Source organism: Monodelphis domestica, chromosome 4 (assembly GCF_027887165.1).
Source record: "Monodelphis domestica isolate mMonDom1 chromosome 4, mMonDom1.pri, whole genome shotgun sequence".
Lineage (NCBI taxonomy): Eukaryota > Metazoa > Chordata > Mammalia > Didelphimorphia > Didelphidae > Monodelphis > Monodelphis domestica.
The window spans coordinates 199,967,282-199,995,091 of NC_077230.1; the positions used below are offsets into that span (position 1 = coordinate 199,967,282).

At 32.6% G+C, this 27,810-nt stretch overlaps 1 protein-coding gene across 1 annotated transcript in view; it reads left to right on the forward strand.

The window, feature by feature from the left end:
• The first annotated feature begins 480 nt into the window (after positions 1 to 480).
• The window catches only part of ZNF804A (zinc finger protein 804A), a 408,921-nt gene continuing 381,591 nt past the window's right edge, over positions 481 to 27,810 (forward strand). The window contains exon 1 of the mRNA XM_001369184.3: positions 481 to 1,240. Coding sequence (XP_001369221.1) covers positions 1,130 to 1,240 — 111 coding nt within the window. The 5' untranslated portion in view covers positions 481 to 1,129. The remainder of the gene's footprint in view (positions 1,241 to 27,810) is intronic.

Below are 27,810 nucleotides of genomic sequence, written 5' to 3' on the forward strand. Positions count from 1 at the left end.
AGTTTTGTGAGAAAAGCAACAACAATCACACATTAGGTATTTGTGATTTGGCTGGGGGTGGGGGGACTGTAGGGTGCTGAAGTAGCAAACCTTTGGATTCGGGGGGAGGGAGGTGTTGTTTTATTTTCATTTGTCTTATAAATAACCCGCGAAAAGAGAAAAAGGAAAGCTTCATAGCTTCTTTACACCATCCTCCTTCTACGCGTTTCTCACTTTCTTCCCAGTTCGGCGTTTTCTCCTTCTCTCGACCATTAAACTCCAGCTTGTCAGTCAGCCCCTTCACCCTTTCCCTTGTCCTGTTCCGAGCGGGTGCTGCTTTTGCTGTAGAAGCCAAAGAGATGCAGCGGTTGCTGTGGGGCGGCTGCTCCCACGGCTTCTGGACGCGTCTCCCCCCACTCTTTACTTGAGTGTGGCAGGCAGGCTGGCAGGCAGGGCTGAGCCAGCAGTGTGTACTGAGGGGGAGGAGGGAGGAGAGCGAGCGAGCTGGGGGTGGTGGTGAAGGCAGCGTGTGACAGATGTACTCCTCTGACAGCTCTCGGTATCAGCCCAGTGGCTTCCTGCCATTGGCTCAGTGCAATGGACCGGCAACGCCGCACACTATAATAACACTAATGCCTGCGAGAGGCAACAACTCTGATTCCTTCTGCAAAATCGAGGAGATGCTGCTGCTGCTGCTGCTGCTCCCGCTGCCACGGCTCATGCTGCTCCTCTCCCTTCCTCCTGTTCTGCACTGAGACACAAGCTGAGGCTGGTCCACGCGCCTGCCTTCCTCAGCAACCCCTGTGCGCCCCGCACCCCAAACCTCACCTCTCAGTCTGGGATTCCCCTCCCTTCTCCTCTTCCAGTCAGTCCTCAAAGAGGAACCAAAAGGGAAAAGAAACAAGAAAAGGAGGGGGAGGGGGCAGCAAACCTTCCTCAGCAGAGCTGGGGAAAGAGGAGTTGAGTGTTAGTGTCAACCCTTCCTTCCCAGGAGCAGGGATTGTGTGTATGCGTGTGTGTCCAGTGTGATTTGGCTGCACTTGGTGCCCACCACCACCCTCATCCAGTCCCGCGTGTGTGTGCTGCTGCTGCGGGCGAGGAGGTGCATGGAAGCAGCGGCTGCGGTGGTGGAGGAGGCGGCGGCTGCCCCATGGAGTGTTACTACATTGTCATCAGCTCCACGCATCTCAGCAATGGGCACTTTCGCAACATCAAGGGAGTTTTCCGAGGTCCCCTCAGCAAGAACGGGAACAAAACTCTGGTAATTGCCTCTGTTTTCTACTAGTCTCAGCAATTCTCTGCCTAGGGCACTGTGGAGGGGTTGGGGGAAGGCGCTTAGGGGAGGCTGTGATGATTACTAGGTTCTGCCGAGAAGGTCTGCTAGAGTGTTTTTTGTTTGGGAGGTGGAGGTGGGGGTATGGAGAGCTTGGAAGAGGCACACTCGAGAATGGGGAGGGGTGTGTGCGTGCTTTACAACCCGCGCCTTTTGATGGTGACTTTTTTCCCCCCACTTAAAGCGTTTGAGTCTCTCTCCAGCACTCTCTGGCCCTGGGGAATAATTCAGAATTTCTCTGATGAAGCTAAGTAAATTGTGCAGTCCGAACCTTATGTGGAAACGGGGGAGTGGTAAAAATAAATAAAAAATAAAAGAGAGAGACGAGGTGGCAGTCGGGGATCTAGGAGGAACCAATCTCTCAGAATGTCATTCAGTATTGAGAGCTGAAGGTGAACAAGGGTGTGGGTGCCATTGATGAGGGTGGTGAGCTGTCTGGCCAGTGTAGCTGAGGTGATGGGATGCTGAGTAGGTCTCTGAAGTCTTTTTATGTAGGATGGTTACGGTATTGACAGTCAAAGTTCCCAAAGTGAGATATTGTAGAACCTCTCAGCCTTCCCACCTCCCATCCTGTCGCTGCACCAAGCAAAATCGTAGCCAAGTACAATCAACTCTCAATTAACCATCCTAATGAGATTGGAAGTAAGTGTGAAGGCACAGCATTGTCTATATCAGATCCGAAACTGATAGAAAACATGTTAGACAAGCAAGGAACCTGGGCAGTCACTGGTAGGTTCTCCTTGCCCTACTCCCACCTATCAGAGTCCTGATAGAAACAGCACTCAGGATTGGGTGGGATGATGCGTTGACCTTAGAGCTGAGAAGTGGGGGTGAGGGAGAGCAAAGCTTCTGACTGGTGATCAGAACATGCCTTGGCTAATGAAAACTCCCAGTATAAATGACTGGAGGAAGACAAGCTGAAGTTACACATTTGGAAGCAAGGGGAGAAAGCTGTGGTCCATAAGGAGAAAGGAGGAAGAAAGCCCAAAATATGGGGTTGGTTGTGGGAAAGAAAGAAAAAAAAAGCAAAGAAAGAAAGTTGAGGCTGGGAATCAGGAAATAAATACTGATAACACCTGAGCTCACTGGCAATCCAATTTTTCTATGATATTATCTATAATGTAAATGTTTGGGGTAGAAAGTGAAAGACAAGGGTAGCAAGTTTGAAAAAAATGTGAAAATACTAAGTAGTGATATAATAATGATAATAATAATTATTATAATTATACATACCTATTACCTTTTGTACAAGAAGTTCCTGATACACACACTTTCTAACAGACAGGCAAACTGTTTTGCAATTTAAAATCTTCTATTTAGTCTTTGAGAGTTGACCTGAAGTACTGAGAAGTTAAATGACTTGTCTAGGATCTCTGAGCTAATGTAGTTCAGAGATGATCTTTGGACCAAGTTTGTCACCCTCAAAAATCATGCTGCACCTAAAGGTAGTGAAATGTCTCTACATTGTTTCTTTTTTCATTTCTAGAATTTAATCTACATTTGCCAGTGAAAGCAACTAAAGTTCTGTTTTATCAGGATATATGAACATTTCAACCAGACATGTTTCCTTTTTTGGGGAAAAAAGTAAATTTGAATAAATTACAGAGATTTGAGTTAATTTTTGTTCAGTTTATGTATCTCAAATCTAACATTCGCTATTTCCCAATTAAAATAATATCTCTACATGTCAATAATAATAGCCTAATTTATTGAAAAAGGAAAAGTATATTCTCCCCTTCCCCCTTTTTAGTCATGCAATGAGGAAAGACACTAACTGTGAAGAAAAGGCTCTTTTCAGCTTTTCAGTTCTATTGATCCTTTGGGGAATTAAAAAACTTGACATGTTTATCCCTTAAAAACATGATCATAATTATATTTCTTACAATCATTGGTGATTTGTTTTTTAAACAAAATTATTTTATATGTTTGTTATGGGTGGGGGGGATTGTCAGTTAAATCTGCTGACTTCAAAGTTCCATCTAATTAATTCCTAGTCTGCCGTAAAGACTGCATAACAAATGAAATAACTATATAAAATATCATTGACTTACTATTTTGCAATTTACTTAAAGATTCTAATTTGACTTACAAAATCTTCAGGTCATCCTTTCACATTCTAACAAGAATTGACTGGCTTAGAAAGCCTCTTTTTGGTTGATTATTTATGAAGAGATATTTGTACAGTACTTGGCAAAGTTCCTGGCATAGAGTAAGCACTATATAAATGTATCTTCCCTTCCTTCTTCACCTATAGGTCACATTATTTTCTTTATAAGGCTCAAAATTCTCACCTGTCTTTTTACATGAAGGTAATAAAGGGACATAATATACTTATTATAACAATTTATCCAAAAGTATGGGACTAGCAAAAATGCATATGGGATTTAGGAATAATTACTGTCATTTCTCTAAAAGCAGAAAAAGTATAAAATTTATCATAATTGTAATAAAATAGCATTATAAGAATCACAGATCTACTCTTATTAGAACTTGTGTTTCCTGTTAGATTCACTGAAATGACCCAAAGTTTATATTCTATCATAAGAACTTCAAAAGTCACTTGAAACACCTTTCCCCAAATTTAACCATTATGTATATAAATACTTACTTTAACATAGATAGTATATTTACCTAGAACTGAAATAGTATAAATTTATTTCAGTTTCATCAAAGAAACTATGGATTTTTTTGTATGTACATATCACTTAATGGATGAGAAAGTGATTGATTTTTAACTTCATTAGAAATATTTAGAATACTTTGATAGTTTAATAAATTTTAATGCCTTCATGAATATGTTTTTAAACTTCTAGGAACTGGTTCCTTTAATGTATAATCTGGAGGTTCCCTTCTTATAAACATTTATAAGTTTTGCATACATATAAAACACATCCAAATGTATTTTAGTACACTTTCTTGGCAAATAAAATGGACCACTGAGCTTTGCAAATAGTATCTCTTTTCCAATTGTTTCTCTAGTAAAATATAATGTGTATTTTGTTTTTTAAAAATACTACCATGTGTGATATTTGAGGTGTTTAAAGTATGTTTGCATTGTCTGAAATAACATTATTTCAAAAGAAAATCACTGAAGCCATTTGAAAAAAAAGTTAAAAATTTCCCCAAGCCTGTTCTAGTCACTTAAAAAAAAAAGAAAAAGAAAATGCCTATATATTGTCAAAGTTTTAAACTGTCTCACTTAACTAATTTACCTAAATGTGTAGGACACTTTTAGGAAAAAAAAATATTTTTATTATATTTTTTATCCCATACATTAATTTTAGAATTTATAAAATTATAAACAGAAATATTTAGGTCTCATTGAAATCTTCCAAAATATTTTTAACTGTCTAGAATTTAGGAGTTTTACTCACAACTCAGAATCTCTTAAAATGTAGGATATGGTCTCTTATACAGAGAGAACTGATGAATTGAGTTCAAATTGAAACATAATTTTCCCACTTTGTTTTTTGAATTTTTTGAAATATGGCTAATGTGGAAAATGCATGATTTCACTTGAATAATTTATGTATTTCTTGCCTTCTCAGTGAGTGGAGAGAGTACTGGGGAGGAGGAAAGAATGCCAAAAATAAATAATAAATTAAAATGTAACATAGGTCATAGGTTAAATCATGTCATACAAATGACAGTGAAAAGTGTACAAATAACAAAAGTTTAGGTAACACAGCAAAATGGTCCTTTTTTGACTTTTTTGGGAAGGAAACTGTAAGTCCATGAAGCTATAGAATGTTGGCAGCTTTAAACTGATATTTTGTGGCAAATTGTGTGAATAATAAAATAAGCCTCTAATTCTGGTTGGTGAACTAAAATACATTTTTGCCAAAAACATCATGGATTCTAATGACAATTAATAAATTTCCCCATTTCCCTCACCTTTATCTTCTCCCTTACTCATAATAGTTACAGATATTAAATTCAAAATAATGTATACACTGTCCTACATTAAAGTGATTGTTTTTTTTTATGCAAAAGGTCAATTGTCTTCCCATACTTGTGTAATTGCTCATTAACACATCATTTATTTTTCATCAAGACTTCCTTTTCCCCCCACAAGAAAAGATGTTTATCTATTTAAATCATTTTTAGAACATTCAGAAATATTAATCTTTGATAAATCATGTAGAATTCATCCATAATTCTTTTGTTAATAATTCTGGATCTTTGTACAGTTGATAACATTATACCTATTCTACAGATTGTTCCAGCACAAAGTAAGAGAACTTCTTCAAAGTAATAGAAATGAATAAGTGTTATAATTCAAATGGCTTACCTCCAGACATATTTTTCTAAAGTGTCCTACAAAAGTAGAGAAATATAAGGCTGAAGGTATGATAAATTTCACTTCGTAAAAAGAGGCCCACTCAGATGTTGTGTTGGGTGCAGAGATTTCCTTCCTATTCTTGACTTTGGTATTCTGTTAACATTGCTTTCCTAAGGAAAAATAAAGCAAATAATGTAGAATTTTAATATCTACTTCTAGACTCCCTATATCAGCAAATAAGTTTATGTCCGTTACTTTCCATTTCCAGCCACGAAAATATGTACCAGAATATCAAGAAAATGTGTATTTAAATGAATTTATTCATGTATTTATTTCCTCAGAGGGACTGATACATTATGCACAGTTCTAGTTATACCTATCTTTACAATTAAGTTGTACTAATGGATAAATATAGAAATTACTTGGAACATCAGACCATTAAAAATTCATAGTTATGAGGTTAAAATCATTTTCAGATTTTTTCCTTCTTAGTGCAATCTGTTACTGTTCATTTTGGTTATTTTCCTGGGTTTAAAACAACTTATACTTAAAGTTAAGATTTTAATAATATATGTGAAGTTTTACTTTTAATTCATTCAGAATTTTATATATTTGATCATTTCTTATATATTTCCATTAGATATTTTCCAAATACTAGTAGATTGTTTTACCTTTCAAAACAAGGGACATGAGTATTGCATTTAAGCTATTGTTATAGGGGAAAAAAAGATAGTGCTCGGTAAAGATGAATAAAAGCTTATTCTTGATCAGTAAGGTGTCCCAAAAGAGAGGAGACTTTTCTAATGACTTTTTTTCAGTTTCAAAGATCTGTGATTGCATCAGTATTGGTATTGTTGCAACCACTTAGAATAGAATAGATAGTCCCAATGATTTGATATAGTTTATAAAAATTAATCTCCAAATGGCCCACCATTTATTTTTGAGTGTCCCTATATGCTCTCATAAGTATGATGTGGAGAAGAAATAAAATACAACCTATTTCAGAGCTTGTACTTGTAGCTTTATGGTTGTTGTGTTTTTTTAGCTCAGTGGCACTTGACATGGGTTGCACACTCAGTTAATACAGTCTCAGAAATCAGAATGGCCAAAACAATATGAGAAGCCAGGAGAATGGAAATTACTAAAGATTTGTGTTCCTATTTTTCTAAAGTGGGAAATACACTTGATAAATGCATGTGATAAATGCACTCTATATGCAATTTAATAACACTAAAGATTTCCTCTAAAATCTGCTTTTTAAAATAAAAAGTAGTTTCTTACAAATTACTTAGAGACCTATGCATTATACAGTCTTTTAAAAATTTTCATTTTTTTTGGAAGAAATTGACAGCATGGGCAACCTGTCTAGACAGATTAATAGGCTAAGGGAAGTCACTGACAAGTTGATATGTTGAGTACTCCAAAGACATGTCCATCAAAGTTACAAATGCTATTTTTAAGAGAAACTTAATTCAGTAATACCTATACTTTTCTCCCAGTGGAATAATCTACCTTTTAATATGATCCTTTAAATAGCTGCTGTACAAGGAGGGACTTTACGGTATTGTACCAATATAGTTTATATTTTAATGCTTCGAACAGGAGGATTTATTTGGAATTAAAGGTGAACCACAAAAAAGAATCACTACAAGGTGAGAAGGTAGAAAGGACTTGTGATTTTTATCAATAGATTTAAAATAATTACAGGATGCTTATATGGCTTTATGTATGACCAATGATCATTTTTCTTGGTTTATTAGGATCATAGTGATGAAACCATCCATAGAATTCAGTTAATTCAACTCCCTCAATCATTAAGGAAAGGAAAAAAAAAACTTTTTGAAGGTCTCAGTATTAGTCTAGGCTGAACCAAGATTCAGGATCCTAGTTCTGAATTTTCCACATGGTGGCTCATGAACTTTTCAGTGTCTTCTTGTCAACCACAAGGCAGGATAATTTTGTTTTCACTTGATTTCATGAGTATTGTATTACACCTATTTTTCTACAATATCCATTTATGTACTTCCTCAACTTTCTAAGATAATCTAAGTCTTATTAACTTGTAATATTATTTTAGAAAGACAATAGTATAAATTTGAGAATGAAATACTACTTCATTTTGAAAATGCCATCTGTCACTCAGGCTGTTTGTTGTCTTTGGTCTTTTTCTTTATTATTCAGAATATTTTTACTTGACTATTTTAAATAAATATGTTATAGTTCAAATGAAAGCATATTTGAGGAATGATGCTACTTAAATTAAGTAAAAAATACTAATTTTCAGATAGGACTATGATGATTCACTTAATTTTCACAATAACCTTCTGATTTCACAGAAGCCCCACTTTTGCAGTCCTATAATTGAATAATCAGTCCTATTAGAAATATTTAAAGAAAATTTAAATTGGCTATGGCTATCTTATTCATGAACTTTATATATGTGTTTATGTGTGTATATACATAAATATACTACATATAGTAGAAATACTAATGGTACTAGGCATTACTAATAAAAAAACAGAGGCTCATGTGCCTATCAGCTCTATACTAATATCCCTTTTTAGCCTAAATAAGAAATATCTTGTTTCTTGTCATCCAAACAGTTCTTTCCCTCTACCCAAATCCTGGAATCTGTACCTTTCTTCCTCATAGAAACTATATCAACATGAATTTTTAGCTATTTAGGGTTCATTAATTTTGCTTGAAAATTTCTGCAGTGCACTTGCTAATATACTATCATATAAAGCAGTATCATAAATATTTAAAACTAAACTATAGTTGTCAAAATTAATGAGCAAAGTGCTTTTCATGATGTAGTGCTCTTGCTTCTTTATCATAATGGTCTTGTTATCATTAGTAGACATTTCTGTAATTACTTTTTTAATGTTTGTATGTATATTTTTATTTACAACTTGTAGAGACAGCTTTGATTATATGAAAATTTAGTGAAAAGGAATCAATCGTCCTAGAATGTATAATATTATTTGCTTTACAATGAGCTAACTAGGTTTTTACAAACACATGTTAACCTATCATTTGGCTATAATTGGAAAAGGTTATTCTAGTTATCTTAAAACTTGATTTTCCCTGAAAATCATCCTGCTAAAATTTGTTTTTTCTAGAACATGTTTCCTTAATGTAGGTTGGAAAATATTTTAATTACTTTATAAATAATATTCTATGTGGTTTTGATAATTTAATAAACCATTAAAACTATGTAAAATATAACTTTGCACAGTTCAGTTCTAATACTTAATTTCAGGGGCTGTGGCTATTAATTATAATGACAAAAATAGGCAGTCTCCTTAAGAGAAATAATGTTTTAAAATGAAAATAATTGTTATAATTTAAAACTATTTTGAGTTTATTTTAAAACACTTGTAAAAACATACTTTCTGGTTTATTTTAAAACACTTTAAGACACTTATAATGCCTGAAATGCATTGTGCATCTAACCAATTTTAGTTATGTTCCTGTTATTACTTTTTTTTAAAAGAAATTCTTTTGAGGGGGCACCTGAGCCAGACTTAGAGATAGAAGGTCCTAGGTTCAAATCTGACCACAAATACCTCCTAGCTACGTGACCCTGGGCAAGTCACTTAACCCCCATTGCCTAGTTCTATCGCTCTTCTGCCTTGGAACCAATACAGAGTATTAATTCTAAGACAGAAGGTAAGTGTTTAAAAAAAGATATTTTTTGAATGTGATTTGTCTACAAAATGGAAGTAAACATTTAGATACATACTGAGCTGAATCTTGTTTTAAGATAGCATATAAATATATATTTGTATTTTAACTCATTAGCAAAATTGAAACTAATATCTCTTTCATGATCATTTTTCCCAAATAATGAAAGTTTCTAATATTTCTTGAAGTCTTATTAAAACTTCTTCCTTTTAGAATTCTTGCAGTCAGATGTAGATCCAAGTGACTTATTTCTCATATTAGTTTATCCATGGTTTTATTCTGTGATTTTGGTTTTACATGAGTATTCTCTTACAACAATGCCAAATATGGAAGTATGTTTTACATTATAATACATGTATAACCCAAATTGCTTACCATTTCTGAGATGGAAAAGGGAAGGAAGAGAGGGAGAAAATTTGGATCTTATATTTTCAGAAAACATAAGCTGAAAATTGTTATTACATGTAAATTGGAAAATAAATTATATTTGAAAAACTTCTTACTTTTAAACAAAAAGCATTTTATTTGTTTTATTGTATATGAAGAATAAAATGCATAAAATCTTATGAACATTATTATAATATCTATTTTAAAAAGGTTCCTTAATATCCTTGTCAAATAGCTTTATATGATCTTTTACATGTTAAATATAGATAAATAATGAAGTAAATGAGAGAATCTATATATGATGAATAGCATTTATCTAATTCATGGAATTATAAATCAATTTAATAGAAAGTCCTCTTTTGCATTTTCAAACTTTAAATATACATCTTACTTTATTTTTAATATGGCTTCCAGCTGAAGGTATAACATTTGAGTTAGATCATAGTATTTGTTCATGAAGATTAAATAATTTTATGCTCTGGCTTCTAGAACCTTCTATTACATGTATACTTTCATTCACCTTTGTAAGAAGAACAATCAAAGGTTTAGAAATAGTACAAGTAGCTATTTACTTTCACACAGATGATCCAAATTGTGTTTTTGATGTAAAGGAAAATAGAAATAATAGAAAAATAGCATTTATCATTGCAGTTTTAAGAAAATGGTGAAATAATCAACCAGCTAGCATTTATTGAGTGTTTATTATGTGTCTGGCACTGTACTAAGTACTGAAGGCAAAAAGGAAGGCTAAAACAGTCCCTTTTTTTAAGGAGCTAACATTCCAGTTCTATGGACCAACCTAAGTGAAATACAACCACAAATGGAGAAAAATTAACAAAAATAAATAGAATGCAATAACACAGATAATGATACTATGTTTTCTATGTAAATATGCAGCCTGCAAAGATCTTTGCCTGTGTTTTAGTGGTCCTTGTTTCTGTTTGAATTTGATAGCATAGGAGAAGATAGTATGTAAGTAATTCTGTATATGCATTATTAGTACATACAAAATAGATGTAAGGTCACCTTAGAGGAGAAGACTTTCATGACCTCATTCAAAAGTAAGCATTTGAACTAAATCTCTTGGAGGAAGTCAGGGATCCTAAAAAGGGAAGGTAAGGAAAGAGATTGGAGACACCTAGGAAAAAAGAAAGGCCCATAGGAGAAGGAATAGCAGCAAGTAGGTCTTATTAAAGTTGGTCTTGTTAAAGTAATAGTAAGTAGGCTAATCTGACTGGATCATGGAATCCTTGAAACCATAAACATATAAGTCCATATAGATTATTTGGATTCCCAGCAGAGAGCAAACCTCTGGAGAAATGGTATGGAGGACAAGAAGGCCTGATGAAATAAAAGTGAATCTGAAAAAAAAAACAACAACCTTAGAAACATTGGGTTATGACAAAGAGAACATGCCCTATGGGGATAATAAAAGAGTAGGATGAAAGCCTTAGAAGATGATGACTAGAAAGAGAACTCTGGGTACAGAGCATGGAGAAGTAAGAAACAAAATTTGAGCACTTTTATATTTACAGTATAGGTATAAAGAACACCCCATGCATTCTTTCTGACTTTAGAACTTTTAAAAATATATAACTCTTTTAGGGAGATCAAAGTACACTTCAGTAATTCATCTCCTGCATGGACTGAGCTGTAAAGCAATGCTACCACTGATTACTGTAGAATATATTGCCACAGCTTCTTTTTTGCCTTTCATTTCAGGGTAAAATACACTCTTTGGTTCATATTTAGTATAACAGTTTATTTTCATATCACTATATACAATTCTCTTTAATCTGAAAGTTTACCTACCTATGTGCCTATCTATCTGTCTGTCTATCTGTGTGTATGTCTCTGTCTATCTATCATCTATCTATCTATCTGTAGTGGTAGTCTCTCAGTGACCGAGAATATCTGTCTCTTTCTATCTATGTATCTATGTATCTATGTATCTATCCATCCATCCATCTATCTATCTATCTATCTATCTATCTATCTATCTATCTATCTATCTATCTATCCATCTATCTATCCATCTATCTATCTATCTATCTATCTATCTATCTATCTATCTATCTATCTATCTATCTATCTATCTATCCATCTATCTATCCATCTATCTATCTATCTATCTATCTATCTATCTATCTATCTATCTATCTATCTATCTATCTATCTATCTGTTGTCTGTCTCTGTCTATCTATCATTTATCTATCTATCTATCTATCTATCTATCTATCTATCTATCTATCTATCTATCTATCTATCTATCTACCTGTCTGTCTATCTGTGTGTATGTCTCTGTCTATCTATCTATCTATCTATCTATCTATCTATCTATCTATCTATCTGTCTGTCTGTAGTGGTAGTCTCTCAGTGACCGAGAATATCTGTCTCTTTCTATCTATGTATCTATGTATCTATCCATCTATCTATCTATCTATCTATCTATCTATCTATCTATCTATCTGTCTATCTGTGTGTATGTCTCTGTCTATCTATCTATCTATCTATCTATCTATCTATCTATCTATCTATCTGTCTGTCTGTAGTGGTAGTCTCTCAGTGACCGAGAATATCTGTCTCTTTCTATCTATGTATCTATGTATCTATGTATCTATGTATCTATGTATCTATCTATCTATCCATCTATCTATCTATCTATCTATCTATCTATCTATCTATCTATCTATCTATCTATCTATCTACCTACCTATCTGTCTGTCTATCTATGTGTATGTCTCTGTCTATCTATCATCTATTTATCTATCTGTAGTGGTAGTCTCTCAGTGACCGAGAATATCTGTCTCTTTCTATCTATGTATCTATGTATCTATCCATCCATCCATCTATCTATCTATCTATCTATCTATCTATCTATCTATCTATCTATCTATCTATCCATCCATCCATCCATCTATCTATCTATCTATCTATCTATCTATCTATCTATCTATCTATCTGTCTGTCTGTCTGTCTCTCTGTCTCTATCTATCTATCTATCTATCTATCTATCTATCTATCTATCTATCTATCTATCTGTCTGTCTGTCTATCTGTCTGTCTCTGTCTATCTATCTATCTATCTATCTATCTATCTATCATCTATCCACCTATCCATCCATCCATGCATCCATCCATGCATCCATCCATGCATCCATAAATCCATGCATCCATCTATCCATCCATCCAGCCAGCCAGCCAGCCATCTAGCCAGCCATCCAGCCAGCCATCCAAGCCATCCTTCTATCTATCTATCTATCTATCTATCTATCTATCTATCTATCTATCTATCTATCTATCTATCTATCTATCTATTCTTCACCTAAAAATTTAACAATTTTGTTCATTTTCAATGCTAGCTACTGTAATTTACTGGGATTCATTTCTTAAATGCTTGTTTTAGCTTTGCAGAATATGAAGTCCATAGGAGACAGAACATCCACATTTTTACATATTTGACAACACTCTTTGGAATAACTATTCTCTGGAGATCTCCCATAAAAACTTTTCCTTTGCTATATTAAAACATTAGAATGTTTTTCTTTACTCAGAGACATCTGCTTCTCTGGAACTGCTACTCTAGTATTTCTTCTAATTGTTTCCAATTAATTAAATTGGATAAAAACTTACAATTAATTTTATTTCCTTTCAATGTCATATTAGGAGTGGCTATACTGTTAGAAACTGTTATCCTCACTAGAGGGAAAGAGGAAAGGCCTCCTAAAGACAAAGTTTTAGTGAGTATAACAACTCATACACTGCATAAAAAGTAAGCCTGGCATCGTGCAAAGAGGCCTAGAATAGAGTCAGAAAGAACTGGAATATAATTTTACCTTTAATACATACAGATTTTGTTAACTTTGCCATATTACCTCTCATTGGGCAACTTTCTAAGACTAAGTTGCAAAATAGTTGCTGATCTTCACTGAATTTCTTCACTCTGAATAGTTGCAGTTACGAAATCACAGAATCATCTCACAACTTACTACACACACGCGTATACAAATGTATTAATATATTCATATAAAGACATATATGTGTATAGATATACACACAATTGTTTAACTAGTGTCATTTCAATTTCATTGAACATGTAGTCAATACAGAAAGAAAAATAGATTCAATATAGTTAATGTTTCAAAACACAAATCATGTGTATATTCTAATAAATATTCTTGGTAGCTTTCTATCCTCACTAGTAATTTTCATGCTAATGCAATATGCTCCCCAAATAGAAATGATTGGTGACTCTGAACTTTGTGGATTGCCAGACTTTATATTTGATTTCTCTGGAGTTTACCAAGGACTTCTTTTTAGTCTTGGTTTTTCATTTGTGAAGGTCCTATTTGCTTTGATGCTGATGTGAGATATGATCAAGATTTTGAAATTTTATTACATGAACTATTGAAAAATATGAAATATATTCCTCTTATTATTTGGATGTTTACACAATGAGATATTCAATGTTAAATATAATTTAAAGTGTGTCCAACATGCAAGTTCATATCTGTTTTTATTCCTATAATGATATCAACAGTTCAGTATCTTGAAGAATAAATATTTCCTTATGTCCCAAATCAATATCTTAAAATTTTGAAGTCATTCTTCAAATTGAAGTCCTTTCATAGAAAACAGTTCTACATTGAATATAAAAGTAAATCAGCATATATTACTCTCAGTATTTCTAATAAATATTTAATATTTTCTTAGTATTTCTAATCAGTGTTGAATTAGCTGTGTAGTACGGTTCAGTACTTAAGATATATGATGCTGTGATTAGTCTATTTACTGATAAAGCACATGAGACTACATTGTCAGTGGAATTTTCATACTTGTCATATTTCCTCATTTAACAATTACTGCAAGATTTTGCCATAGCAATGAAAAGCATTAATCATGAGATTAAGAAAGATGTACCCTACTTAAATACTCCTGCACAGTGTCTAGCATAGCTTCACAAAATTAGATGCTTACTGAACATTTCTAGGCACCAGTGATGCATCTCAATGATAATATTTGTGTTATTGTTTTTTATAATTCAAAAATACTTTCTGAATTATTTTTCTTGAAGTGCATTATGCCATAATTAAATACATATATTGCCATTAACAAACATTCCATTTTATAAGGATAATCATGTAGATACAATGTCATCATATCAACTGTAGAAAACTTTCACAGTTAAAATTATGTGACTAATTTATATCAATTATGTGACACAACATGTGTCTATTAAATTAAAGCAAAGCTCTTTCACATATATTTTATCATTGGATACTAATCATATCCATGCAAAGATGGCAAAGGCAGAAGTCAATTTGTCACCTTGAGAAGAAAAAGAGCTTCTAATATAAACTTATTTTAAATATTGATCTGTCCCAAATATTAAAGAAACTACTGGAGTTATAAGAATCAGCACCCACTCATCCACTCATTTGTGAAAGTTTCCACAATACTCCACAGGAGTGCTAGAATTCCCAAACAAAGCAATCTCTTAATTATCTTTCAAGTTTATGAGTATAGAACTAAAGAACTTAATCAGTTCTCTAGAAGAGTAAGAGAAGAGAGAACATGCACAGACTATCACATTAAAGAAAAAAACAACTAAATTTAAATAGTGCTTTAGTGATTAAAACTACTTATTTACTTGTCTTAAGGAAGCTTCAGAACACTCATAATGTTATTTTGGGTTTCATTATTGAAAATATTATTATTACTATGTATAAAGAAATAGAGACTCAGATTAAATATGTTTGCCCATAGTAGACATATCAACTAATGGGTATAGAAGGGACTCAAATCCTACAGATCAACCACTTCACTTCAGATATCCTAGCCTGATAGTAAGATAACAATCAGTCAATTAATAAACAAATATATATTAAACACCCTCTGTGTGATATTCACTGTGATAGATTCTTATGATATACTTAATAAAAAAGAAAGTTATCACTAGGCTGCTAGGTGGTACAATGTATAGAATTCTTGACCTGAAGTAAGAAAGACCTGAGTTCAAATCCTCATAACTCATAAACTAGCTATGAGAGACTGAACAAGTAACTTAATCTTCATTTGCCTTGATATCCTCCATTGTACAATGGGGTTAATAATAGTTCCACCCTTCAACATTGTTATGAGCAGCAAATAAGATAATTGTAAAAAGAGTTTATCATAGACTGATTCTATTATTAATGCTTATTTTCTTTCCAAACTGAAAGGAACTTACATTCTTATGAAGGCAAAAATTGCATTTAAAATACATACCAGATAATTATATGACAATAAATAGAAATAAATGTAAATAAAGTAAATACATAATAATTTGAGGGAGAGAGCAGTAGGAATTAGGGGAATATGAAAGACAATTGAGACAAATATGCTTGGAGGTTGGTTTATAGGAAGAAAGAAATTTTATGAGGCTCTCATAGAGGGAAATGAAAAGATTGATTTCTATACAGAAGGGTTGTCAGATGCAAAAGTTCAGAAAAAGATAATACCTGAATGGAACAAAGAGAAGGTCCATTTGATTAGGTTGTTGAGTGAGTGAGGAATAGCAACAATGCTAAAAAGAGAAGATGGGTCCAGATTGTGAAACCTTTTAGAAATTAAACAGAGGAGTTTATATTTTATCCTGGAGCCATTAGGAATCCTCTGGAGTTGAGTGACTAGGAATGTGATAGTCAGATCTATACTTGGGAAAGTTGCTTCCCAACAGTTTGTATGATGGAATGAATTAGAAGGGAAAAGGCAGGGAAAAAAAAAAACAGGAAACCAATCATTCTGACATTCAAATCAGTTCAGCATCTTAATGGGAGTCTCAAAATTGTCCAATTCTTTTCTGAGATTAAAGTTAAGGAATCCTTGTAATAGAGCACTACAACACTAATATTTTTCTACTTGACTTGAACTTTCTTGAGTGTTCAGACCTTTGTTGGTGAACCTATGGGAAACATGCCCGAGTGCTCCCTTTCTCCTCTCCACAGGTACCTGAGGACATATCTCACATGATTCACCCCTTGTTTAGCAAGCCAGTGGTAGTGCTTGCTTCCTCCCCTGTCTGGGGTAAGGTGTGGGGCTCACATGCAGCTTGAGGGTTGCACTTTGGGCACTTGGTCTTTAAAAGGTTCACCATTACTGGTATAGACTATTCCTTACTCTTCTTTGAATTCCCTGAAGTATCAGGCAAAATTATATATATACATATATATATATGTATATATATATATGTTAGGTGTTCAATCTGTATTAATTGATTTATTAAATTAAGTTTTTTAATAAACCTACAATTTTATATAGTAACTAAGATTGCTGTTTGAAAAATAAATTTTATAGTGTCAATGAGTAACTCTCAAAATCTAAATTTTACAGCTTAAGACTTTATAGGCAAAGTAAATATAGAGTTGAAGGTTACCTAGGTAATGCTGGAACTCCTTACTTATTTCAAGATTCAACTCAAGTTCTAATTTTAACATAAAGTATTTTCTAATTTTGACAATTACAGGTGCCCATTCCCCCAAATCAACTTGTTTCCATTATACACCTACTATAGGACATAAACACTTTTAGAAGAGAAGCATTTTTACTTCTGTCTTCATAATGCTTACGCTTATCCTAGTACCTGGTATATAGTAGGTTGTAAATGAATATTGCTAGATATCAACTGTCTGGCTTTAACATTCTGAAATGGTTACTGTTTTGTTGAAAATTTTGATTTAAATTATTTATATTTGCATCTATTATTAAAAGTAAAGTAATTCAAAACCATACAAAAAACCACAATCAACTCTGCTAGAAATCATTGTTTTTATAACTTAATTAGAAATATAATGCTATAAAAAGTGTGACAAACTTAACATCAAAGTTTTTAAATTCAAAGGAAATTAAGGAATCATCTAGTTCAGCAGTTCTGAGGGTGTGGCCTGGGAACTCCTGGAAATCTTTGAGACCCTTTTAGGGAGTCCATGATATAAAAACTATTTTATGATGATACTAAGATATTTTAATGTCATACATGGAAAAATATTAGTAGACAGAATCCATATAAAGAAAGAAAAACCTTTTGTAGGAGAGGTCTTCAATATTTTTTTAAACAAAAAAGAAGTCCTGAGGCCAAAAAGTGTGTTAAATTCTGATCTACTATAATCCTTTTATTTTATATAGGAAAGACACAAGAATTCCAAAAAGATAAGTGGTTTGTTCAGGATCATACAAATATTAAGAAAACTACTAATTCCTTAACTATAAATACTCTAAAGAAACACTGTTTCACCAAAATAAATTATTTCAGAAGGTATTTTTCCTAACAGTTTTAGGATTAATTTTACATTTTAATTCTGTAATAATAAACTTATAGAACTTCATTAACTTTTAATATTATTTGACTATCCACCTTAATTATTCCTCTCCTAATAAAAGTAATATTTTTAGTTATCACATTAAACTTTTTTCACTGGTTCCCTCTTGCCTATAAGATGTTTGAATCAAACTGAAAAGTTTTCTCCACTCTGGCTCCAATCATCCCTTTTACCTTATTTACATTACTGCCTTCATGTACTTCAAGTTCTGGCCAATATTAACTGCTAAATATTCCCCAGTTTTTTCATGTATTAACTTATGTATGCATTTACCACTCTCTCCTCATCTCTGCCTGTCAAATTCCTGAATATCCTTTTTAAGGCTGACAATTCAAATTCTAACTCCTTTGAGAATATACATTGTTGAAAATTTTATCTTCTTCCTCAAATCTTTTTAGTCCCCCCTGGGTTTCTCCTTTATCCTAATACACATATACTTATCTCTATACATGCTACATACTCTTCTAGAATATTTTAAACTTTTTTAGGGCAGAAATCAAACTTGTGCACTCATTATCTAAAACCATCCCTTGTATAGAGCTGGGGTTTAATAAACTATTTTTATAATTGAACAGAAAAAATAATAAGACAACATGTTTAAATTGCCATAAAATTTTCAATTATTTATACAACTAAATTCTCACCACAGAATTTTTAAAAATTGACTTTTCATGCAAATTCACTTTTTAGTTATCTAGGTCTCTTTTCCTACCACAGATAATTATGTTTAATTAGTAAATGCAAAAATAATATTTGAACTAATTCACATTTCTCCAATATTCTATTCTCAGAAATAGGGTAAATAATGAGAATTAAAATTGGAAGTAGGGTGAAATGCATAACTGCATTTGTACACGTTAAACCACAGTTTTAAAAAATAACTACATATATGAATTAGGGTTTTAGGGTACAGTGTGAATAAAACTAATAGGGGAATATACAGTTATACATGCTTATGAGCAAGGAATGAATAGAAAACATTTATAACCTTAGAGTACTTTTGAACATCAATCAATCAATGAACCACTCAAAAAGAATTTGAACATTGATCAATCAGCTACTCAAGAATGTTGAAAAAGGAAACTTATGCTGATCTAGCTTCTCCCCTGGCTTTAGTATTGTATCCCAACCCCAGAAATTATTTTGAAAATGTTTTGTTTTTATTTTTTAACTTATCAATGTACATGATGTTTCCTCCAGTGGCATCTAAATTCCTTAGAAGAAGGAGCCATTTCTTCTTTTTTGTTTGTTTGTTTTTGCATGACCCAAATCTACCACAAAGGTTGGCAAAAGTATGTGTTTAATAAATTATTCTTTAATTGAATTTGAGATAGTGTTAGGTAAAATTTGTAGGTTTTTTAAATGAATATATTATACTAGTGGTCACCAGGGATTAATTCAATCCCAATAACATACTCAAGTCAGTTTGGGATTTTTATGGTGGTTTAATTACAATAGAGGGAAGAAATTAAGAAGAAGAAGAGAGAGAAAAGGGTATGTTTTCTCCCACCTAGCCTCAGCCAAGGGAAGTTCAGAGAACTCAGCCATGAGGCTTCTCAGAAGATTAAAACTAACTCAGCTTCCAACTATTCCGAGATGAGGGACCTCCTATGAGGATAGTGCTTTAGGAGGTAAAGGAAAGGAGGAATCAGTCTAACCACTCACCCAGGTCACTCAGGGAAGATATCTCACCTAACCCATGCTACAAAGCTTCTCCAATCACCTCACCAGCAAGTCATAACTCCCAAACCGCCAGGATCCCCAGCATGCTGCCATGAGCCACACAAGCCAGAGAGAGAGCTAGGTCTCCGTGCAAGAGCCCAGAGAGAGGAAGTGGCACAAAATATATAGACTGTTCTTTTTTTTTTTACTTCCTGCATCTCACATGTACCAATGGTAGCTTAAGTTTGACTTAAGACAGCCCAGGGGGTCTGTCAATTGTTTCTTACTTGTCACTTGCTAGCACATGTCTGTCATAGGCCATCCTCCTCAACACTTAATCCTTAAGTAGTGGTATATACATTCCTGATTGCTAGGATTTTAAAGACTAATCAGGGTGGAGAAAATCTAAAATTCACAATAGGTCAATAGAATATCAGTCATTGTGCTAGGACAAAATTAAACCTCTTTAGCACCAAAAAGCTTACATTCTATTGGGGAAAATAAAACAGAGAAGTAAATATAAATTATAGGCATTAGCCACTGGGATAATTAGAGAAGGCCTCAGGAAGGAAGGTGAAACTTGAACAGAGCTTTTAAAATGCATTTTTATTCATATCTTTTTACAAAGTTTAGATTTTTCATTTATATTTTTCCACTTTACACTGCCAGAGAGCCATCCATCCCATAACAAATATCTTTTTAATGAGAAAGAAAATTTAAGAAGAAAAAAGCTAAAATTATATTCAATGTGCCCTATTTTAGTTTCCTCACAAATCTGCCAAAAAACAAAACAAAACTTGGGATAGGTGTCTTTTTCTGTATCTTTTTTTTTTTTGGCAGACAGATTTGTCCTTTATAATTCCGAAGTATTCCCTTTCAAATTTTCTGTGGCTACTTTTCTTTCTATTTATATCGTAGTAATCATTGACATATTATTTTCCCATGTCTGCTTATTCACTTTACATTGGTTCATGGAATATTTCCATGACCCTCTGAAAGCAATTCTTGTTTGTAATTTCTAATAGGCCATTAATATTCCATTACATTCATGTATCAATGTTTGTTTAATTATTTCCTAATTTATGGGAGACTATTTTGTTTCCAGTTGCTAGAAAAGTATTGTTATGAGATTTTGTCTCTATATGGAGCCTTTATTTTTCTCAATGATCCATTTGGTTTTATGCTCAGAAGTATAATTTCTAGGCCAAAAGGTGAAGATCTTTTAGCAATTTTATTTGCATAACCCCCAAATGCCTTCCAGAATGATTATGCTAATTCATATTGACCTTATCTTTAAGGGGATTCTTGAAGTAGTATAAGAAGCAGAGGTGAGAAGGGAATATATTTCAGCCAGAAAAGATAGACATAAAGGAATAGAGATTAGAGATTGAATATATTTCATAAGGTAAAGCAAATAGGCCTATTTGACAGGAATATAGAGTATATAAAGGAGAATAATGTGTAATAAATCAGGAAAGACAGATAGGAGCCTGTGATAGACTTTAAATGTCAAAAAGCAGAATTTATATTTGAAATTCTATTGGTCTCTGTGCATCATCTATAAAGTGGGTATAATAATAGCATCTATCTCTCAGTACTATTGGGACCATAATATAAGATAATATTTTTGAAGAACATTATAAATATTAAAATAATTAAATATTTTATTAAAACATTGTTTATTATTTTAATATATAAATAGAAAAGGACCACTGGAACTTTTTGAAAAGTAGTCAGACCTAAGTTTTAGAAATATCACTTTGGTGCTATACAAGGAATATTTAGAGAAAGGAAAAATGAATGACATGGATATCTATTGGGAAAATGTTCAATTGATAATTTTTGGTGTCCATTTAAGAATCAAGAAACAAGTTGACCATATTTTGTATCTGTCCGAGTTCAGATATTTTCATCTTCAAAAGTGATTAAAGACTATTCTTTCTTGAAACCCTTTATTATTTTTAGTTCGAAAGCCTGGGAAATTACTTTCATGAGGTCTTATTATCACTTCAATGGCCAATCAATAATGGCTTTAGCAAAGGAGCTATTAATATAAAGTTGTTGTCTTTCTTTGACATAAGTAATTGAGCTGGAGATAATTTAATTAGACTGTGTAAGTTGGGAAATATATGATATTTGGTTGCTCCCAGTATCTTTAGTTTGTACCAATTCATAAAAAATAAATATTTTTTTCAAAGAAGTGTCTATTAGACAAGCTAACTGCATGCTGGTATGAGTTATAAAGAACACTTTGGTAATGTTGAGGGCTTTCAGAATATTCCCAATGTTAGCAATTCAAATTATATGTAAAAATACTTTCTTTTCAATGTTTTTTAACTTTCTGGTTGTGACTGTTAGAGTTGATAACTGTTCTTACATTGAAAAGATAATTGGAATTTTTTTTTCATGAGAGCTCTGTCTCTGTAAAGATTTTAAAATCATTGTCTCGTAGTTGATATTGGATTTTCCATGTAAAGAAAAAGGCAAAGTTATGCATTTTCTAATCACTGGATTTTGTAGTCCTGCTTCTTTTAGTCTTGACTTTAAAGCATAAGTGAGTTCATAATGGGAAGCCTATCCTTCCATCTTTCTCAGTAGATTGCCTTTCAGGAGCAGAAGAAAATAAAATGATCTGCAGCTCTTTAATATCTTCTCTGGTAAACTTTTGTTATTTCTATATTTATTCCCTACTAATTGCTGGCTGTGCAACAGTGGGGTGGAAGAGTGAAAATGAAGAGCACCTTGTGATATGCATGCAGGAAGTAGTAATCTGAGAAGTCTGTGGATTGTATTTATGATATGAGTTGTAAAGAGAATTATTTATCTTTCTTCCCTCCCACTCATCACAGCATATCCAGGAGTAAACTTCCATAAATGTCATCTTCCAATTATACTGGGAAAGGACCCTGCAAATAAGTGTATCACTTTTGAGAAAATATATTTCCTATCTCTAGAAATACCAAGCCCTTGAGCTTTGGGATTCAGTTAACTTGACAAAAGTGTTCTATTGTGTAATGTGAGATCAGTAGTCTTTGTGGTATATTTAGAATGCTAAACATCTGTTTTTATTGTTGTTGTTTTTTTACATTGACACCTGAAATATAAAACTTTTTGGGGTGGGAATAAAAAAAGGTAGCAGACATCATTAAACTTTATGTTTAAAGTTTTAATAAGAGAAGTTAAAACTTAAGCTTTATTAAATGAACACTAGTTCAAAATGTATGATAATATTCAAATTAATAAGACATCGCATACTCAAAATTTTTTTGAGTTATTTACATTTATCTTCATAGTAATAATAGAATTAGAGATTCAGAGCTGAGCTGAAGGAGAGCTTAGAGATTATCAAGTCAACTCCTTAACTTTAGAGATGGGGAAATTGAGACACATAGGTAAAGTAATTTCATGCAGTTTCAGTGTCTGAGGCAGGATTTGAACTTTGATACTTCTCATTCAAAAACCTAGGACCATATCTACTATGTTACTCAGGGCATAGAAATAAATTACTGTCGATTTTTTTAATAAAAAGAATTTAAAAATCTAACTTTAAAGATGAAATATAATTAAAGAAGGATAAATGCAAATACATATACTTGGGTTGAAAAGAATCAACTACATAATATGGGGCAGGAGGTCTTGGCTGTTTTTATGAAAAAGAATGTTCTTGTGCTAGAAAACTATTTGTAGGGAGTTATATGAATATGATTGAATATAAAATTATTGCTAAAGAGGCAATGAAATCACAGGAAAAATTAAGTCAAGGATAATATTCTCAACTGGGAATATGATAGTTTTACTTGTTCATTTATACATCAAATTCATAATAGTGTGTTAATGTTATATTTTAAGAGATACCAATGGTAATAGACCAAAATTTGTCAAGAAGGGGTAAAGTCAACATTATGAGACATCTCAGAACTATTTCATATGAATATGGGTCAAAGATATCAGTGACAATTAACCTTTGGACCAATATTTGGAGGTTTTTTTAGATGTATGATTTGTGGCACTGGAGGGCAGAAATGATCACTGGGCAGAAAAAACAAGGGAACAGATTTTGATTCTTAACAACTGAGGTAAAGCTTTCCAACACTGGATTGGATTCCTTGTGAAACTGTATCATGTCCCCAAACTCATTCAAGTGTAAGTTAGTGATACTATAGCACTTTGGGTGTACAATTGAAAAACATGACGTCTAACAAAATTATACTTCCAAACTCTAATATTCTAAGCTAAATGGATGTAGTATAGTTTCTTAATCTCATTCAATTGTTCTTAAATACTAATTTTGTCTTCAAATAAGTGATTTGTGTTCAAATCTAAGAAAGTAGTAAATAGAATGGATAGGAGAGATTCAAACTATATCTGTTAATAATTGGATCTTGAAAATATCCCCAGTACAGTGTCTTTTTGCCTTCTCTAACAGTTTGATATCATCTGGTAATGGTGGGCTGCCCAAAGCACCAACAATAAATATTGTTCCACTAAATTGAAAATATAATAAAGAGAGCCTAGTGTGGAAGCATTCGAACAATTAGTAATAAATGACTGCTTTAGAGAGCAGAGGAAGGCTTCCACGTGGTAACTTTTTCAAATCTTTTTTTTTTATGCCAACTGTTGTACTATAATTTGCATTCCTACTTTTAGACAGACTAAAAGTAGTTATATGAATGGTGGAAACTGCAACCAAATTAGTAGAATATGTTGTCCAATTCTGTACTGAAGCCTACAAGTTTTGCATATGGCTTTGCCAGAAACAAGACTGTTACTTGGAACAGGTTTGGTGAGAAAAAAGGGCAATTTAGAAATATGTGACTATACTTTTGCCAGCAAATTGGGACATTAAATTATGTGAGGGTCATCTTAATAGTTGCATCTCATGTAGTTGAAAGACATTTCTTTCTTTCCTTTTGATTTTCTAGTGATGTTATTACTTAGGGTGTATGTATGTGAGTGTATGTTGTTGGTCATGAGAATGACATGGATCTGAGAAAAATAATCAACCATGTGCAAAAGTAATCTAAAATGTACACCCTATGGACAGTGAATCAGTATACTTCTTTGTGTTTAAGAGGAAGGATCTTATAAGATTAATCACTGAGATATGGAAAAGTAAATTCTAGTTGGAAAGAAAAGAATAGAATGGCATGTTGTCATCTAGGGTAAGAGGCACTGAATGGAGAGTCAGGAGATAGTTGGATTATTTTCCTTGCCTTGCTATTATTTAGTTTGTGTTATTTGGAACATCACTTAACCTGGCAGGGCTCAGTCTCCTAATGTAAATTAAGAGGTTTGGACTAAATGAGTTCTAGAGTCCATTCTAGTTATGTGGTTATGACATATAAGATATTTGTTATATACAAGACAGTAGCTCCACTTATTTCTAAATTTCAGGATGATACAATCAATGGAAAGAACCCTGATTTGGGAATCAAAGGGGCTCTATTCAGAGTCCATTTCTGATGATTACTACTTGTATGATCTCGGGCAAGTCTTTTAATCTCTCTAAGATTTAGTGGATATAAAGTAGAGATTAGACTAGATGGTTATTAGATTTCTTTTAGCTCCAGATTGGTGGTATATTTATTTTGTGACATGAGGAGTTAGGAATAAAATATGAAATTTAAAAAATCTAATTTTTGTTGAGGAACATAGTTCATTTTCCAAAAAATGAAAAAAAAAATATTACATTTTCTATGGACAGAAAAATTTCCATAGTTACTGGCATTGCTAGTATGTATAGATAAATCAAATACAACTTCAATAGATGAAGTGAAATCATTATTAAATGATTTTAATAATCTTTTGAATAGTTGACAGATCCAAGTACTCTGTTATAATTGGTCAGAATGATAGTCTTTGCAAACAGAAGAAGTGGATTATAATTCTGACTTCTCTGCTTATTATACGTGTAATAGTCATTTACTTTCTCTGGAAGGTAGTTACCTCTCTCATAAAGTTAGAACTTTGAAATCTAAAGATTCTTCCTGCCCAAAATCTTGTAACCTATAGTCATATAAAGTGATACTTCTAATATTTGATAGTTAAGGATTATTTGTTCATATGTTTATGCATGCTTTAAATTCCTTTGCCAAAGCATCTCCCATGACAGTATGAAATCAGTGAATTTTCCAATTCCATGAACCACATGTTTCCCCAATGTAAAACTAAATAGCTTAATTAACAGAACTATTTTGGAAAAGTAACCCAAAATATGAAAGCTACACAAAAGTCTAACTTGTAAAAAAACAAGCCAAATTGGGGATCAAATTATCATTATTTTCAAATGTGGGTTAAATTGGATTGCTATTTATTCTTATGATATAGAGCATCAACTTTGTCCTAAAGATGAAAAGTGCATTTAAAACAAAATAGCAGGGATAAAAGGTGGGAAGCATTTTTCTCTATGATAAACTTACTGGTGTTGCTTCACTTTTTCCTTTGTATCCCAGCTTTTAGTGCCTGGCATGAAGCAAGCATGTAATAAATGTTTTGAAGACATTAACAAATTATTTTCAAAATATCAATTGTTATGGTTACTGATACCATCTTCCACCTATTGAACTAAAACTTGGATACAGCTGTTTTTTAAATAGTGATACCTCATATACAATATTTTTATAGGCATACTGAAACATAATTATTTGGTAGGCATTGTGAAGCAAACCTTTAATCCTCAATTTGGGGGAGTCTTAGGGTGGTGTATCATGTGAACTTAGTAGTTCTGAGCTTCAGTAGGCTATATTAATCACATGAATATACAAAATTTAATGACAATTATATAAGCAACTGGGAAAAGGGGGACAAAAAGTTAATTTGATATTTAAAGATTCAATTAAGTAAATGCAATAAGCACCTACTACGTGTGAGGCACTATGCTAAGCATTAGATGGATAAACTGGCCTATGTCAGAAATAGAGAACAAAACTCTTATGCTTATCTTTAATTGGATGGGGTTTGTGAATGGTCATTATACAACCAGCCTGAGCAACATAAGGGCTCCTACTCCTAGTTTGTTGCTGTTGTTGTTTTCTTTTTAAGGAAAATTTAATTGATTGATTAGTTAATAAATGGATGGATGAAAAAAATGAGTAAATAAATAGGTAAAAGAGTAGATAAAGAAACATTTAAATAACTTCATTATTCTCTGAAGGAAATGAAGAATGCTTTTATCATAACATGGGTTTATGTGGTCCTTATTGTTCGAATAACCATGCTATAGTAAGCTTCTATTTTTCATTAAGCCTATATATCATTGAAAAGTCCTCCACCCAAGGAAATAGCTAAAATTAAGCATCAAGAATGCTGGAACAAATATGTGAAGAGAATGTTGTGAATCAAAGACAATCTGATTTTTAAAGTAAGGAGATTTTGGAAGGAATTTATCTAAACGTGTAACTAGCAATAATGATTAGGTCTAATCATGTGCCCAGTGTAAACCATTGAATTTGCAAAGTAATATTATAAGATATTTACTTATTATGGAATCCTGAGCAAATGCCACCATATTTCATTATAAAATTCACATGGAGGAATGGTAATGGTTGTTTTGGCAATTCTTAATCATTTTTTGTTTATTTATGTAAAGATTTTAGATTTTATTATAGTGAGCTCTCATAAAAATCTTGTTACCAATATAGATCAACACTTACCTGGCAAATTATAATCCTAGAGAGTTGACTGGAAGACACTAAGAAATTTAGAAACTTGTCCAGGCTCATACAGGTATCACTGTGTCATAGAGAGAGTTTAATCCTAGGTCTTCTTGTTTTGGAAACTAAATTTCACCACTTATTGAAGCCACTCTGCTTCTTATTGCTCCATAATTAGATTTTTTTTTATTTTTGTAAATATCATTTCTGTGTACATTGATTAGATGAAATAGTTACATATGTCTACATAATGAACCAGTATTCATTAATAATCTTCTAAATATAAATTATAGAAGAGGGACAATATGCAATGAGGGAGAAACTTTTCATAGCTTAGGTACTTGTCTCTGCCTTTGCAATCAAAGGTCCATATCCCTTAACACTACAAAATATAAAGAATACTTATATTAAGGCTATTACAATAATGTTTATGAAAACCTGACTATGAAGTACATGGCACAGCATTATTAT